Raw genomic sequence first — 17,662 nt, 5'->3', positions numbered from 1 at the left:
GTCAATAATCTTGCTTTTAGATTAATTTGTCTTAAAAGGGACTCTGCGCTGTTGGCTTCGGCCCACACGCACACCTCCCAAGGTCCGGGACTGGGTCGCGGACCTTTGCCCGAGATACGGAAAAGACATACGAATCATAATAAAGTAAGGACATTGCACAGTATTGCATGCATCAGTAAAGATTTCACAAAAATTCAAATTACAGGAGAAGTACCTATTTTCTAGAAATACACACACATGAGGTAATCGTGATCGACGTAATGGTTTCTTGTTACCATGGCTGAGAATGGCTAATGGCGGTGAGAACCAGGGACAATTACATCCTTTGGCGGTTCTTAGTATTGGTACTAACAATGTCGATGATTTATAGAAATTAAGTGAACAAACGTTATAAATAGTATATTTTGTGCCATATTTAAGTTTCGAGTCTTTACTCACTTTGGAGCAATCACTTAGGTCCACAAGCTTCGACTAACTACAAAGGTCTAAGAGAAGACTATGTACCTATGGATATTAAGCTGTTCCTCATTAATTTAAATTGTTCTTAGCTTAATTATATTTTGGAAATTCTAGTTCTAGTAAAGTCAAATTCTACCAAAATAATATATACACGGTGGCTAAAAAATAACTGCATTCCGTTGCCAGGGCGGGCAATTTTATTAAGGGACCATCCCCGAAATGACGAAAAAAAAAATATAAATATAAATAATAAATAATAAAATAATAAATGACGAAACTAGACTTCTTCTCCGTCGAATTACTCTTGACAGAGCAGTCGTGGTCACGTTGAACGACGAACGATTCTACGCCAGTTCTCCCTGGCAGATGCTTCTCTGGCACATGTGTTAAGTGGGGTGTTGGTAAGGGCTTTTATCTGATCCGTCCAACGCATTGGGGAACGTCCTCTTGACCTACAGCCATTGACCCGTCCCTGGACAACAAGTCTCTCCATGGCCTGCTCTCCACGTCGCGTCACATGTCCGAAGTATCTGAGGATACGCGCTCTGACCGTAGCTGAGAGCCTCTCTTTCACCTTAAGTTCTTCAAGTATGGAGACGTTTGTACGGTGTTGTGTCCAAGATACTCGCAGCATTCGTCTCCAACACCACATTTCGAGTGCGTCGATTCTTTGTCTCTCTGGCTCCTTCACTGTCCATGTCTCAGCACCATACAGTAATATAGGGAATACGAGAGACCGCATTAATTGGACTTTGGTGGCTTTGGTGATATTTCTGTCCTGCCATATCCTCTTCAACTTCTCCATGGCAGATCTTGTAATAGCAATTCGCCTTTTAATTTTTAATTAATTAAAATTAAAGAAAATAGACTAGCAAAAATGTATGAAACCGTAAAATTTTTTTTCGCGAATTTGGGGTTGGTCCCATAGTAAAAGTTGCTCAGTATAATTCCAAAACCTCCCTGGCAACGGGAATGCAGTTATTTTGTAGTCACTCTGTATATATGTACTGGTTTATAAGTATAGTAAGTAATTTATGCAATGAATTCAAACGTGTATACGATGGAGTAAACTATTAACACAGCGGTTCTTTGTAAAATTAAACTAAATCCGCTATGTGTATTATACCTGTCACTATTGATTCCATAATCTCGTAGATCATCTAGATAATTGTCAGGAATTTAACAATGTGAACGTAAATCTTAAGATAAATTGAACGTTGAATGATATTGATTGTCGATCAAAAGGGCCGTACGAGACATCGGTCACGTACTGAAATCATGATGGAATCGGTCTTAACGATGTGGATGTCGCGAGTCTAGTTGGCAGGCCTCTCAGTGCTTATTTACAAAATAAGCGATGACATTCGTTTAACATTTTATGTCCTCTAAACTAAACAGCTTAATATAAAGCTCTCAAAATAAACTACTTGTTTTTAGCCTGATCGACATTTTGTAAAATTGCCCCAAAACATGATTCACCTTATCCTAGTCGCAAAAACTGAACTGTAAACATTTTCGTCCACGGAAATAGACCGAAGAAAATTTGTTTCGTATGTTGAACACATACAAATATCGTAGAAACAATAGTTTTGAAACCTTGCTTCCAATGAGTAATATCTCGAAAATGTTTTTAGTTTTGTGACTTTAACGTTCCTCTTTATAGGTAGTTAACGCTTTTATACTCGGCCGCGCACACGTTTGTGTTCAGTTTTCGGAAACAAATTCCAAACCGTAACATCAGTTTCATGTTAATGATTCGTGCACTACATTTAGACTAACTAAAATCACATCGCGGGAGCTCTTATCTCAATGTTTAAGACACTGCCAGTAACTCTTAAAAAGGTTTAATGCGGAACCTACGATTTCGTCTACTGCCGACGCCGACGTAGTGAATGTAATGCAGGGCACACACGACGGAACGCAGCTACGCTCAATCATAGTTGTATCGCCTTGACGGGACCTGGTTTCCAGGACTTGCTTCACTGGTAACTAGTCAAGGCAAAGTAAACTGCAATAATGTTAATATCGATGCAATTTCAAATCTACATCGTTTTTAAACAATTCAAATGTCTTCAAGTAATGGTTTGAAATTTATTTATGAAATATATTTAAATAAGTTATTACAAGTGGCCCTAACTTTTAGGGCCACTTGCAGCATTCCACTAACCCGGGGTTAACCGGTTAAGCCTGAAGTTACCATGGTTACCAGTACAATTTGACATTATGTAAACGGTCTAACCGGTTCGGGTTAGTGGGATGGTGCAAGTGGCGCTTTGTGATATAGGCATCTTAGGTATAAAATTAATGTAATGACCCTTTTAAATTTCAATTTACCGAAGTAAACCCAAGTTTTCTTTTAGCTTCTGTGTTTATTATCATTTGATATTAACCAAGTATTTGGGTGAAAATTCACATTGTATCAGCATCAGGATTGCAGAATGTACAAATCTCCCACATAAAAAATAAGGCACATCTTCAGCAGATATTCTAATGGAGATATCATCTTGCAGTATCGTAATATTTTTGTGATATAGGCATCTTAAATACCTTTTAGTAATCGGCTATTAAGCAACATTCTCATAAAATTTCGAATTTATTGCTGTACGCGCTTGTTCACGTCATCATGCTCGACGCCTACAATACACACATACACACACACTTAATATGATTGTCGATATCGATGTAGGTAGCGCGTGTCCCCGCGCGGAAACTGCGTCTCCCCTTATAGGGAAAGGCGCTTTATTAAATCCGACCATATCGGTGGGCCCGTTACTTCGACTTTTTGCTGGCCATCATGAGAAACCTGCCAGCATGCGCGAACCTACGGTGCTAGCTGATTCCTTGTAAGCAATGCCGAAGAATAATGAAAATTGTCCGTCATCGCAAGAAGCAATAAACGAATAACCGCTTTGTCTAATTATTGGTCATTATTTTGTTTAAATGCATGTTTATGAGTTTAATATTACGACGGGAAAGAAAGATAATTATTGTCAGTATACTTTGCCATATTTGTATGTTGCAAATAAAATAAACGAATCGTTTAAAACGATTGTTGAGATCGGCAATCTGGATAACAGGGACCTATGTTTGTTTTCTACATTTTCTTTAAATGCTAAATATTTATTCAAAAACGATGCATGTCAAGTATAAATTAATAATTCCTGTAGTGATTTTCGATATCGAATACCTAGAATGTTTATATGATATTCTTGTTTTCATAAAACATATCAGCAGACGGTATGCGGTTTATCATTCGCGAGTGCAAACATCGGTAAAAGCTCGCAAATGTGTTTCAAACATTAAACACTTTCAGCTACCTAAAACTAACGTATGTATTCTACTACTGCTCATTGCACGGTGCACTAAGGAAACTCGCACTTACGTTTACGGCTGCCACAGAAATCTACATTGCGTTTAGATCTTCCTGCATCTAGACTCAGGAAGTTTATAAAAGTGTTGGTTGTTATTTACGAGTACCTACAAGTATTAAACGTCGTCTATGTAGTTGGCAGTTGGCAGTCATTGGGTTGGCAGAAATGTACTGGCAACAAATGGCACCAATCTGGCAGTAGGTATACCTACTTTAAAATTTAAATAAGAATTTTCCAAATTTATTTGAAATAGAGAGGTCCTGTAACTGCGTACCTCTTCGACATTTTGGCTATTCGCTCCTCTAGCGTTAGAATATGCAAAAGAAATACAGAGGAAAAAAATATGTACATAGATAGGTATATAATTAAATATATCAAACGATCAAAGATCTTCGTGGTTTTAGCCATGAGCCCTGAGGTGACAAACAGTTATTAAAAAAAAAACAATTTGAGAACTGTTGTTGAAAATCAGTAGAAATATCTGTCTGTTGCTTTAAGTATTTAAACCTTTTACCTAATCTTTATTTAACATAGGTACCAACTTTTGTACTCACTCAACAGTGACAAAACTCGGTCTAGAAACAAGGATACTATTCAGTATAATGTATCACCTACATCAACGGTGATAAGTGCAATTGGCCCGGCGGCAATGAGGTCGATCGGATTGGTCATGCTCCGCAGCGTGGTCACGGGTCACGGGCACCGCTGCTCTCGTTGGCTCCCTGTTTCCACTTTTGTATCTTGCGTCTTTTACTCGTTTCTCGGGTGCGGCATTTAGGTACCTACTTGTTGACAATAGTCACAAAATTTTTGGGTGAAGTAATTTTGTCTTAAGTACCATAGGGTATTAGCAGCCCGACCACATGCTACAAAGACAAACAACTCGTATAATTATACCTATTTCGAAGTGAGAAAATCATTACTAATCAATTTATGATACAAAATATGATCCATCCATTCAAATGGAGATCATATTTTGGATGTATCATATTTTGTATCATCCATCTACTATTTTATTTCCATATTGTAGCTACATATAACTGGCATTTGATGTATTATGTATTTATTAAATGGTAAAAATCATTTATTTACATACAATATATATACAGTGGTACTACTAAACGAAATTAATAACTAGCTTAAATCTAAAATAGGCCCTTGAGGCATTGTACCAAGGATGCTGGCGGCATTTCCTCGCTGTATCGCAATGCTGATACGTTGTGCGAGGTAGCCGCCAGCTCTTCGGTCACCAGTTACGTCAACCAGACGCTTCGCGATTTCTGCGAACAACTTATGCGCGCTGGGACCCCATGGACCTAGAGTTTCAACTCCAAATGGTACAAAATAGTACTCTCTACCGAGGCTCTTATATTTGTTACGTTTTAGAATTTCGGCGCTTTCCGCCGCTCCGCCCGCTTTTAGTAGTCCGTTGGAGGTGGGACGGTGCCAGTGTGTCTACGCAGGTAGCATCCCACACCAAAATCCGTCCCAAGCTCCAAGGAACTAAGGACACTCCATCGGGCCTCTTGCCATCATCTCTGATAATGCCAGTCGGCTCAAGAAGAGCAGGCACATTGATGGTGGCAAGAGACCGACGGACTATGTCATTAAGCGACGCATGTCTCGAAAAACGGCCTGCACTTTTTTGACAAGATAATCCGTGGTGTCCCAGTCGGTCCACGTCCGTGCCACAAGAGCATATGTGTGGCGTACACACCGAAACCTACACACATGATGAGTCGCAAACCAGTCGCCAGTCTAAGGGAGGCCGGATCCAAGAAAGTACCAGTATTGGGCGAAGGATGGGCATGTAGCCAGTAACCGGCTTCCCGGGCTCCGACCGCCAAAAGCCTCGCGCGGTCTGGACCTGTACAGTTGTTAATTAATTTGCAATATTTGTATATTAGTCTACCGATGTATTTCCTATTATGGCCGGCTGCTCGATCGGTGGCAAAATGGTAAACAACATAAGTTACGCCGACGACATGGTGCTGTTGAGCCCGTCGATCAGTGCTATGAATAAATTGTTAAAGGTGTGTGACACGTATGCGGAGTCTCACGGGCTCATCTATAATATTAAAAAAAGCGAGATACTCATCTTTCGAGCTGGTAATAAGACCCTACCTATAGTTGAGCCGGTGACACTCGGCGGTGTTGCCTTGAACAGAGTGTCCAGTTTTAAATACCTGGGACATGTAATTACCGAGACTCTAAAGGACGATGCGGATGTTGAAAGGGAACGCAGGGCACTGGCAGTAAGAGCTAATATGTTGATTCGCAGGTTTGCGCGTTGTACAGTGGAGGTCAAGAAAACATTGTTCATGTCGTATTGCCAATCATTCTACACGTGCAGCCTGTGGATCAATTATACGAAGCGCGCTTACAGTGCTCTGCGTGTCCAGTTCAATAACTGCTTCAGGATGCTGTTGGGGCTACCACGCTTTTGCAGTGCGTCAGGCATGTTTGCGCAAGCACGAATGGACGATTTTCATGCCATAATGAGGAAAAGGATCGCCTCTCAAATGTATCGCCTGCGGGGTAGCACCAATAGCTTGCTGGTAGATATAGCGGAGAGATGGGACTGTCCGTTTCTTAGTCACTGGGCGTCTGCTCATCGTCCCGTGTACCAGGACCCCAAATGAGGCTATTATTTAAAATATGTGAGACCTAGGTTAAGATCTACTAACACTAGTAATGTAAGTCTGTACATAACTAACAATTTATGGGCAAATTGGCCTGAAATAAAGAATGTATTTATTATTATTATTACTAATTAATTGAATATTTAAAACGCTTCGTGATGACACACCTATAATGACTAATAACTAATTAACAGTTAAATTATTTATTACAGTCGCGTTGATCTGTTGGCCATGCAGGGTCATTTTAAAGCTAGGTTGAAAAATATATGTACCTACTTATAGATATATAGTTAACCTGTCTACTCAGCAGCTTAAACAAACGTACTACAAAATCACAATCCGCATTTTGCTTCCTCGATATATAAAATCAGTACACGCAAACCCATACTGCGCTCTGGACCTACAAATACAAATAAGTTAACTATTGTTCCAACAATCACGATGATGCCGATTATACATAATTAAATATTCGGAGTCAAAGCTTGGGGTAGGTAGGTACTTATACTAGTAGTTCCAAATACCTAACCACTACTTAAATTCCAAGCTGTGTATACCAAACCCTCGGTATTGATTTTTTACATACGTTAACTACGTAGGTACCTACCTACCTACTATTCTAAACCGTCTTTGATGTATGAAATTATTATAAATATTATAGTTTATTAGTAAGTCAAAATAACATGAGATCGATCGTGACTAATTCTCAGGCGCAGCTTGTTAAGTCATTAGTAAAAATGATTTACTGCTATAAAATAATGCATAATAAACTGCAAGTTACCGTTTACATTGTTAACTTGGCGCCTATTATGGTGAGCCCGATTTGATCTTATTGGTTGTTTGTTTATGATATAAATTGTCTTTTGTCTCTCCGCCGTTATGGGTTTTACTAGCGGGGAGAAAACGGTTTAAAACGAGCCGCAGGCATATAAATATGCACCGGGAACGGTTACCGACATGGTTCTGTGACATTATTTAGGTGTGATATACCGTAGAGTTTCGTATCTTCACCTGGATTTTGACACTTTACCCAAAAATCTCTCAAATTTGAAAGCATTTTAATCCGTTAAGACGAAAAAATGTTTTTTAGTACTCCCGACTATCAGTATACACCACTAAAACTTAGAATTTCATTGGTTAAGTTGATAATAAATGGCCCCAAAGGCAATAGGCGATGTTTGGGTATTTTTCCCAATCTTCGCCTATGGCATGCCTTGCCGCTAATACTTACTTTTCTGTGACTTACACATGTTAAGTCGTATCTCCTTGGAATGTGCTAATATACTATGAACCTTAATTACACCAGACTAGGCATATTTTTAAAAAACGGGGTAGTAGGCGAAGTTTGGTAACAGTCTGAAGTTGTTTTCATACATTTTCTATAATGAAGCTAGGGCTGTCAAAAATTAACCAACATGCCAAATAAAGGGGAGTAATGGTTTATAATGGTTTGACGACCGGTCTGGTCTAGTGGATAGTGACCCTGTCTGCTAAGCCGATGGTCCTGGGTTCGAATCCCAGTAAGGGCATTTATTTGTGTGATGAACACTAATATTTGTTCCTGAGTCATGGTTGTTTTCTATGTATATAAGTATGTATTTATCTATACAAGTATGTTTATCGTCGCCTAGTACCCATAGTACAAGCTTTGCTTAGTTTGGGGCTAGGTTTGATCTGTGTAAGATGTCCCCTAATATTTATTTATTTTATAAGTTAAAAAAATATTATTATTAACAAAACTGTATAATTGTTGCAAAATTGTTGTTATTATCGTAATTGACAGCAAATCAACCTTATTTAAACAAAGTGAGACATAAAAATACCTATTTGGTACCTACTCAACATCAGTAAGAGTAGAAATAAACATTTGCATATAGCGTAAACTAAAATAACCAAACATAAGATAATATTTAAATTTGGAAACAAGTAATGTCATCCACCAATGAATGTGGTACAATAAATTTGTCAACCCTAGGGGTAGGCGAAATTTGGCAACAAGATGGACGCAAAGTACCCTCACCAATGTTTTATCCAATTGTGACATCTAAACGTAAGCTAGCCATTAAATAATAGTTTCATATGAAAAAGAGATAGTTATAGGATATAATCATGTAAAGAGTTTATCTTTACCGGGTCCAAATCACCGTTTAAAACTGAAGTTAAAACACTGGTTCAAAAAAACGTGTCGTCGGTGTCACGAAAAAACCTCAATAAAGGTCAACTGTGTGAAGTTAGCCGCAGATTGTTCGAAGAATGTTGACACCCGTAAAAAATACTTTGTATTTAGCAGTTTTATGTAAGGCTTAGATTAGAAACATTTTGTTAATGGCAACTTATGTCAAACTAGGCGAAAATAGGTAGCGCAGGCAAAGATACGAAACTCTACGGTACAGGATTTGATCATATAGGTATGATAACAAAAACTGACATTTTACCGCTTCTTACGAAAAATACCATATTGTTCGTGTCCTTTGGTAGTCATTCGACAAAAATAATTCTAAATATCCCAAATAAAACTAAAAATGTAATAATTTCAACCATAAATTCGTTTCGTAAATATATACGGGTGCCATTTTTGTCGTAAAGATCATAAAATGATAAAAGCCAGTAGGTAATAATTACCCACTCATTACTCACAGGGTGTATAAGTATATTAAGAGTACAAACCTAGTCGGCAATCGAAACCCTTGATCAAGGAAGCTTCGTCGTGCATTCTGAAACCGTCATACCGCCGGAGGCAGCAACGATATCTCGTCGTGACCAATCGCTGTACGACAATTATGTAGGTATTAACCCATCAGTCACAATGTGGGATTGGCAACTATCTGGTATTAATGACTTGTGATTGCCAGCCTCGGTCAATAGTTCACTTTGTATTTATTAAGTAATAGCCAAGACGTGTAATAAGCAAGTAGTATTACTAGGATTAGTCCTACTGATTTGTGGTCTTTTGTGGAAGTGCAAGAAGATCGTGCATATAAGGTGCGAATTAAATCTCAACGACTGAAACGCTTAGCAAGTAGTACTTACCTAAAGAACGCATTGTTGAGAGCTCAAATAGCTCTTGCAGGCATTGAAGGTTTCATACTAATTTCATACTCGATTACGTAAATAAGTACAAAAGCATTACACGCCAACGCGTAATTAAGTATCTATCAAATCAAAATAACTCGGTACCAAGTTTGCTTGTAGATTCATGCACCCCAAATGCATGAAACGTCAGCGAGTGTGCAAAATTGGATGTACTTACCTCGGTACGGTATCATCAATGCGCATGGTCTATGCCACATAATTTTTATTTATTCATACAATGCAACAGTTAAAATAGCCACATTAGTGTAATACTTGCTCTATGGTCGAACATATGAAATGTCGCGATTGCTGTCTAGCGTAAGCACAATTTTGTGCTTTAAAACCTAAAGGTAGGATGTTCTATTCGTTTGTAACAGAACATCCAACGAATAGATCCGACTGCCTTTGCCGTTGTTGGGGACTGCCTGTTCGGACCTTGATTGGTAGTGGTGGTCGTAATGATAACGGGCACAGCTTACTAGATGGCTTCTCGCCACGCGCCGTGGCTGACAGTGACAATAAAATTTGCAGCATTTGTATTGTTAGCCAGTAATGATCTGTGCTTTTGTTATATATGTAGTTTATATCATACAGTGTCGCACCTTAATAGCTATTAGCAAACATATCGGCTGCATGATTTTATTCAGAGTGGCAGATGGTGATTTGACCAAAAATATGCATGATGAAATCAAAATGAAATTCAATCAACATATTTATTCGAAAATAAATCGTTATCAACAGTACGGATTGAAACTAAATAATCGCAAATCAACTACATCTCTGATTAGTTAATCTTTTTCAAGTGTACTTACAAGGTTTATACTACATATTAATGAATTTTATCTGAATTAACTACGGTAAAACGAACCTTATTCTAAATATGATTTAATCAACTAAATCGTAATTTTAAATAACTCATCCGCTTGAATAATATAATCACTTTTTCAAATCATGATTGATTGTCACTAAAAATCATATGAATCGATTTCAATCTAATTGGTAAGCTCATGATTTAATTCGTAGCAAAGTTGATATGAGTAGGTAACGTTTCCATTTTTAATCTTCGTTTCAATCAAACAAATGTTTGCCGATCTCTGATTTTACTGGCTAGTTCTTAAAAAAAGTTATTGAATTCAATAACTGGATGAACCCGTATAACACGAGGATACCAAAAAGTCATCATTAAGTAGTTCGTGGGAGAAAGGCTTTGGCTTTTTGATAGGCGTTACGGCTGCATTTTGCCCGCGCAATGCAATTTCTATATTCATGCCAATGACAATCTTCGCAACTCGTTTTGTATCGTTAACCCAGATTTAGTGACGGTATCAAATTGATACAACAATACATTTGTCGAGTAAAAATAGCTTATTATATTGTTTATTTCATTATATTCGTTGTAATGACTTGTGTCCAGAAGTTGGTATGTTACTTAACACATTACAGAACAGAATACCGAAATACATTCAGAAAGATTTTCTATTATAATTATTTAAAGATACCTGTTCATCGTCAGATTTACATTGAGAATCGTTGGGATTTCATCGGGGAACATGGCGTAACTGCTGAGTAAATAAATGATTTGACCTAATATTTTCATGCTGAAATATTAATTTACTTAACTGAACCCAATTAAGTTCGGAATTAAATTAAATTTTGTAGTACCTACGTAGTGGACGTTGTTTTCATGCGATAAATTATACCAGATGCCTTAGGCCTCGAGATAGATACGAGCATGCATCCCATAATTACTTTCTCTATATTAAGCTGCAACAGTTCAAAGATGCAAATACCTACCTAAATATAAATTTATAATTTTAAACTGCCCGTGGTTATTATTTTATACCTTTATACATCATGAAATTCATGAAAATAAACTATTTGATACTTACGACAAGCTTGACGTTTATAAAGGCACTGTTTTTACAAACTGTTTACACAAGGCATACCTAGCTATGATTACGCGAATCTACATTTCCATAACGTTTGAATACTTTTTCAAAATAAAATCTATGTAAGTTCAGAATTAAGAATCTTTAGGGCCACTTGCTCCATTCCAGTAACCCGGGCTTAACCGGTTAAACCTGGAGTTACCATGGTTACCAGTATAATTTGACACTGGGTTAAGGGTCTACCCGGTTAATCCCGGCGTTAGTGGGATGGTGCAAGTGGCGCTGTACACATGAACTTATGAAGTGAAGGGAAAAACTAAACTTCGTCAGTTGTGAAGACACAATTATAGTTTGCATAAATTTGAAGTTTACGGATTGTTGAAAAAAACAGTCAAATATTGTATTCGCTTTCGAAGAAAAGAGATGGACCCGTTATTTTTCTTGGGTTAGCGACTGCGACTAATCGACGCCGTAGAGCTGTCGTCGCTCGCTCGTTTTCGGGCTTCCGAAATTACGTCACGACCACAGTTTCCTCTAATTCCAGATAAAATATTGCCTCAGACGTAGAGGGTAACAGTTAAATGTGGGACATTATTAAACGTCTGAAATTTTTACCGGAATACCAATCGAGACACAAATTTAGTTTAAATGCCGTGAGGTTTCCGTTTTATTTATAAACGTTATTGAATGTTATGACAAAATACTCTTACCAAGTAATTTGTTGAGTAGATTAAGTAACTAAAATGTCTTGAGCTATACGATCGAATCGATGTTATAATATAATTAAGATGAAGATACAGAGTCAGATCAAGCTAACTCTGCACATTAACCTTAAATTCCTATGAAAATAAGACTTTTGGCACGTTTACATTATGTCACTATAAAGTCTGGACTTCTAAAACACGAGTTTAAAAAATGCTGCGCAAGCAGCCGGAGATGTTAGTAAGATGCTTTTCCTGAAATGACGGGATATGCGAGCGCGGGCGCGAAGCCAACTGGCGCGCGAGTTTCAAAACGGCGTGACATGTCCGGCGAGTGGCGACGGTTCGCACAGGATTGTGAAATGCATTGTACGCTGATGGGTACCTATTTAACTTAATGACATGGACAGAGCTAGACTAACAGACCACCTCAACTACTAGACGGAGCAAATAAGTCAATCCATACAGATTTAGTAACGCAGAGCGACTGCTTATTTCAGTTGCGACCACATCAGGACCACTTTAAAAAATATTTATAAATATTAAGCTTCAGGGATGTTCTTGGGTTATTATAGTATAAAATAGTGTAGGTAGAATACAACTCTATTTTGCTGCTGGATTCGTAGCATTTTACAAGTAAAATTGTACAAATCTGTAGTGACCTTGTGCTCTTTGTAAACGCTTCATAATGCGATTGCGGTGTCTGTGTAGTCAGTGAGCTACTATATGAAAAGATACAAAAATACTTTAAATAAAAAAATATTAGACCATTATTTTGATATGTCAGGATAAAATATAGCTCTAAATACTCATACCTACAGATACGCTGTGGCGTGCTGTTAGTATGCTATTAAATAGAGCTTTTAGTGTTCATCATTATTTACAAGGGGGTATAATAATAGTTGACATGCAAAGAGGAAGTCTTCTCCCGCAGGCCGTTTTGCGGTGTACCGCTAAGCAGTCAAGCCCTCCGCTTTAATATAACTATTACGATTACAGCTAGGATTTTATGCGCTGGAAACCGCGATAATATAAACTGGAGTTTTACAAAATAAATTGCTATTTATGTGTGCGAGTTCTACATTACTTGTAACTTAACTTGTAATTTGTGTATTTTTCTTTCTACCTATCTTTTATGGTATGCAAAGGTCCTTAAAAACATGATACCTACTAATTAACTCTTTCCAACTCTAACGTAAACCATAGTGTATTATATAGATACTCAAGTTCGCAATTTGTAGCTACTGCTTAATTTGGAATCAGGACTTTAGTGCAGCACTAATTATAAAAGCAATGTCGACGGTTGACAGCAAGTCGCTAAAATATATAATGCAAGTTACAGTTTGTAATGTTTGTATGTGATGCGATTTCTAATCCGTCAAAGCCAAGATCTATATAGCATGTAGATGTTAATTTATGATAAACTGTGGTTTGATCAGATTCATTAGATGCAAATCAATATGCCAAACTTCGGTTCGTTTGTTTTCCCATTGATTTACGATTGGTGGCCCGTCATCGAACGTCACGGTTGCCCGACCGCGATGGGTACTGAATGTCCCAAGACTGTTTCCGTGTCTCATATTTCATCAGTTGCATTGATACAATAGCTAATCAACCTAATAACGTCTAGATATACTTCACGGGTAATCAGATCTATGATCACAAAAGACTGCCGACCTTTTTCGGGATTCAATGTTTCAAAATATGTGCAAGTTTTCAAAGCATCCGTTAGCAATTTTTATGCTGTCACAGGTAATTAGTTAGTTTGACAAGTATTCAATTTTACGCTTCACATTTAATTTAACTAGCATTTAGTAATTAACGTAGTTGAATCTTTAAGAAAAATTGTGAAATACCGATGTGTGTTCTGGCGAGGTGCCAAGCGGGTTGGTCCATTTTCTTAGTGCAAACGTACTGCAGAGTGATACTGGTTCACAGTTCATATACCTTACTGGCCGACGCTTTGAAGCTAAGGAATTGAGGTTAAATTAGTGTACATGTGAACGTACGTCTGCGGCGTAGGCACACAGGAAACGATGTGTGCGTAGCGAAGCGCGTAATTAGTCCTACGGCTAATAGCAGTACTTGTACTGGGGTGTCTCAGAGCTAAGATGTAAAATTATCTATGACTAATAATTGATCGAATAAAATGGTGTTGAAATACAATTTACGTATATTTTATTTCATAACAGCTTTTCAAATATCTACTATGACTTTACCTACATTTTTGCTGTCTGACATTATTAACTCTTTATCTCGCGATTGGCGCATGACTTCAATAAAGAAATACCTCTCTGGATGTATATAAAAATGTCCAAGAACTGAAACAAGTATTCATGAATCGTCTTTTTATTTTGTTACAGTTCAACTTCGTGGGAAGGATTCTGGGGCCCAGAGGTATGACAGCCAAGCAGCTAGAACAGGAGACAGGCTGCAAAATCATGGTCAGAGGCAAGGGATCCATGAGAGACAAGAAGAAGGTGAGCATTACTGTAAGCTAATCATTCAGTCTTATAGCATAATATCTACTCTACTTATATACCTACGCCTACACAAATTACTTTTGTTTTTCATGCAGCCCTAATGGAGGATCAGGTTACAATTTACTTAAATATAACGAGTATAACATGAAATTGAGAGAAACACAGCTAACATGTCAAACTCTTGTAATAGTTTCAGTGCAAACAAAGTAACGACGCTGGTGATCATTTCATCTATTTATTTATATTGCAAGGTTTTTGAAAAACTGAATTTCTATTACTACTGGTTTATCTTTTTTAAGAATATAGTTTGTATATTTTACCAGATTTATGAAGAGATGTATCCCTTCCCTTCCCTTCATAAAATCTGGTAAGAAACTATATAGCTCTAATTTAAACTTTCACGATTATTAAACATTATCAAACTACACAACGGGACCCGGGAATCCCGTTGTGTAGTTTGATTATATAGCTCTATTTGAGCAAATTACATCTTTAACACCAGGAGACTGCTGACTGACGATTTTAACCTCTCGAATACTAGCGAAACTATATCGGATCTACTGACTTAGCTTTTTAGATTCTAAATTTAAATCTTCATGGTCGTTTTTGTTAGGCCGATATCGAGCCTATGGAGTGTGGTGGTGGTTTTGTGATTTGTGGAGTTTTGTGTTCTTCATTGCATTTGGTAAAAATTTCAGGAGGACGCGAACAGGGGTAAGCCCAACTGGGAGCACCTGGCAGACGATCTGCACGTGCTGCTGACGGTGGAGGACACCGAGAACAGGGCCAAGCTGAAGCTCGCCAGGGCCGTCGAGGAGGTTAAGCGTCTACTTATTCCCGTAAGTACCTTTATTGAACTACTTTTACTCTGTAATTTAAAATACGAATCGGTTAGGTGCACCGTAATCAGATGAAACTCTTGGATCTTCGTTTTCAGATTCGGAATTCAGTTGTAAGATGAATTCTGAGAGGTAAATAAATATACGGGTATCTATTATTACTGATTTGTGTAGCTAGGTTGATTAAGAACGTAAAATAAGTATGTAGAATTGCAGCAGCACTACATAAATTGAAAATGAACATCTTTATTTACAGCAAGCGGACGGCGAAGACGAATTGAAGAAACGTCAGTTAATGGAATTGGCCATCATCAACGGCACCTACCGCGACTCCAGCGCGAAAGCCGTCGTGCCTGTCAACGGTCAGTGCCTCATAAGTATGGTCGCATTTATGTTTTGTCACTAACTAATCCGGGATTCTGTTATCAAGCGGCATTTATGTCTATCCATGATTGCATCATAAAATTAAGTAAACTGGCGATTTTCTTTTATTGCAGCTTCTTAACGGAATCCGTCAAAAATACTAACAAAAAAACGGGTTTCAAACTCTGTTCATGTAATTTTCAAGTACCTAGAATTTTATTTGTATTGTGTCTTTTATGTTGGTGCGAGACCTGCTGAAGTGTTTGATATAGAATCACACTGTTTCTCAAGTTTGCTTTAATGTGATTGACTAAATGGGTTATTAAGTATTATAACTGCATTCTTTTCACGATCAGATGACCATTGAATTCACTGTTTATGTGTTTGGGGATTTTCTGTTTGTCATGGCTGTAATATTATTTCACGATTTTTATCACCCTTCAATGGCTTTGTTTTTATTAATGGTTTAACACATGACCATAAATTGTCTTAATTTATGAATCGTTAACTATCTGGGCAAGACAACTTAAGTGATTTGTAGCATGTTTTGATTGTTCCATTAACTGGGCTGTTTCAATTTTAAGATCAATGTCAAGATAGTTTGAAGTTTTTCATCAATATATTACCTTACGAGTACGTCTTGTTTACACATAATTTGGCTGCTTTCCAAGTCTAATTTTCTATATTTTTATCAACAAGCCGTAGGAATAGGTATTAAACGAATGTAACAAGGAAGGTTACTGTAATTGTATCCTAACCATTTGGTTAATTTGACTAACCGGTGTAAAGTTACTAACATACGTAAAGCGACGTATCTTAGCATTGATACAATGAAGGTGACTCCACAGCGGACGAGGAATGGCGTCGCGTTGCCGCCGCCGCGGCCGAGACGCAACGACTGTTGGCGCCAGGCGGTGGCGTGGGCGGTGTCGCCCTACGCACGCAGGCTCCGCTCGGGGCCCCCCTGATTCTGTCCCCGAGGATGTCCGCGGGCCACGGCGGCCAGGCTGGCCTGCTCAACGGCACCGGCGCAGGTGCCGCGGCCGGCCTGCTATCTCCGGGTGAACCGGCGCATCAGCTCATCTACGCGTCCCCCTACGCCGACTACGCTAACTACGCGGCCCTCACCGCCGCCGCCGCCAACCCGTTACTCGCTGCGGAGTACGCCACTACTGACCATACGGGTGGGTTGTTCGCCCGTTGATCTCTTTACTTGAACACTAGTCTTGTTTAATGACATTTAAATAGGTAAGCAAATCGATTTAAATGTCATCGAATGACGCTGTCTTACTAACTAGACGCGGAACACACGGTACTGGGTTCGTATCATCCAGTAAATTCGATACAGACAACAGTCATATTAGTACTCGTATTACTTTCATAACGTATATAGCTAGATGTTAGAACAATTTAGAAGAATTAATGCAAAAAGACGTTAAAGCCGATTATAAAGAATTCTATCATCGTGTTTGAAATAACCGCATGCCATAAAAACGTAGAGGTGCTATCGTGTTAGTATTTATGTAGGTAAACCAATTGGTTTGATAAAATCATTGTGAATCAACGGACGCGTTTTAGTGCCTTAGTAATAAATAGGTACTTAAATAGTATAAATATACCTATACATACTAACATGTGGGCACCCTATACAAATAAGTTAAATAAGTCTTGCTTTTCGAATGACTCATTTACGTGCATGATATTAGTAATATCATATTTTACTTTATTTGGTACCTTACTTTTTCAAATTTCTAACTTTCTTAAACAAACTAATAACTTAGGTATGAATCACCGCGGTTAAAAAATTAAGTAACTAGGTAACCCACCAAGGCAGCGAACTGGCGAC

The 17,662-nt window shown here is 38.1% G+C and overlaps 1 protein-coding gene and 1 long non-coding RNA gene across 10 annotated transcripts in view; both read left to right on the top strand.

Annotated features, from left to right (window-relative positions):
• Window positions 1–17,662, top strand: part of LOC134805523 (uncharacterized) — a 275,031-nt gene that overhangs the window by 125,139 nt on the left and 132,230 nt on the right. The gene's annotated exons all lie outside the window — the stretch shown is intronic.
• LOC134805234 (protein held out wings) overlaps window positions 1–17,662 on the top strand; it is a 79,956-nt gene that overhangs the window by 55,503 nt on the left and 6,791 nt on the right. For 3 of the 9 annotated variants that reach the window (XR_010146260.1, XM_063778544.1, XM_063778586.1), the window contains exons 3-6: window positions 14,495–14,623; window positions 15,313–15,453; window positions 15,710–15,830; window positions 16,653–17,000. Coding sequence is in view for 8 of the 9 variants with exons in the window: in XM_063778544.1 (XP_063634614.1) it covers window positions 14,495–14,623; window positions 15,313–15,453; window positions 15,710–15,830; window positions 16,653–17,000 (739 nt within the window). In the remaining variant the exon portion in view is untranslated. The remainder of the gene's footprint in view (window positions 1–14,494; window positions 14,624–15,312; window positions 15,454–15,709; window positions 15,831–16,652; window positions 17,001–17,662) is intronic. The other 6 variants (XM_063778574.1, XM_063778564.1, XM_063778557.1 and 3 more) reach the window with 6 other exon arrangements.

This window comes from Cydia splendana, chromosome 2 (genome assembly GCF_910591565.1).
Source record: "Cydia splendana chromosome 2, ilCydSple1.2, whole genome shotgun sequence".
Lineage (NCBI taxonomy): Eukaryota > Metazoa > Arthropoda > Insecta > Lepidoptera > Tortricidae > Cydia > Cydia splendana.
This window is presented reverse-complemented; position numbering and strand designations above follow the sequence as displayed.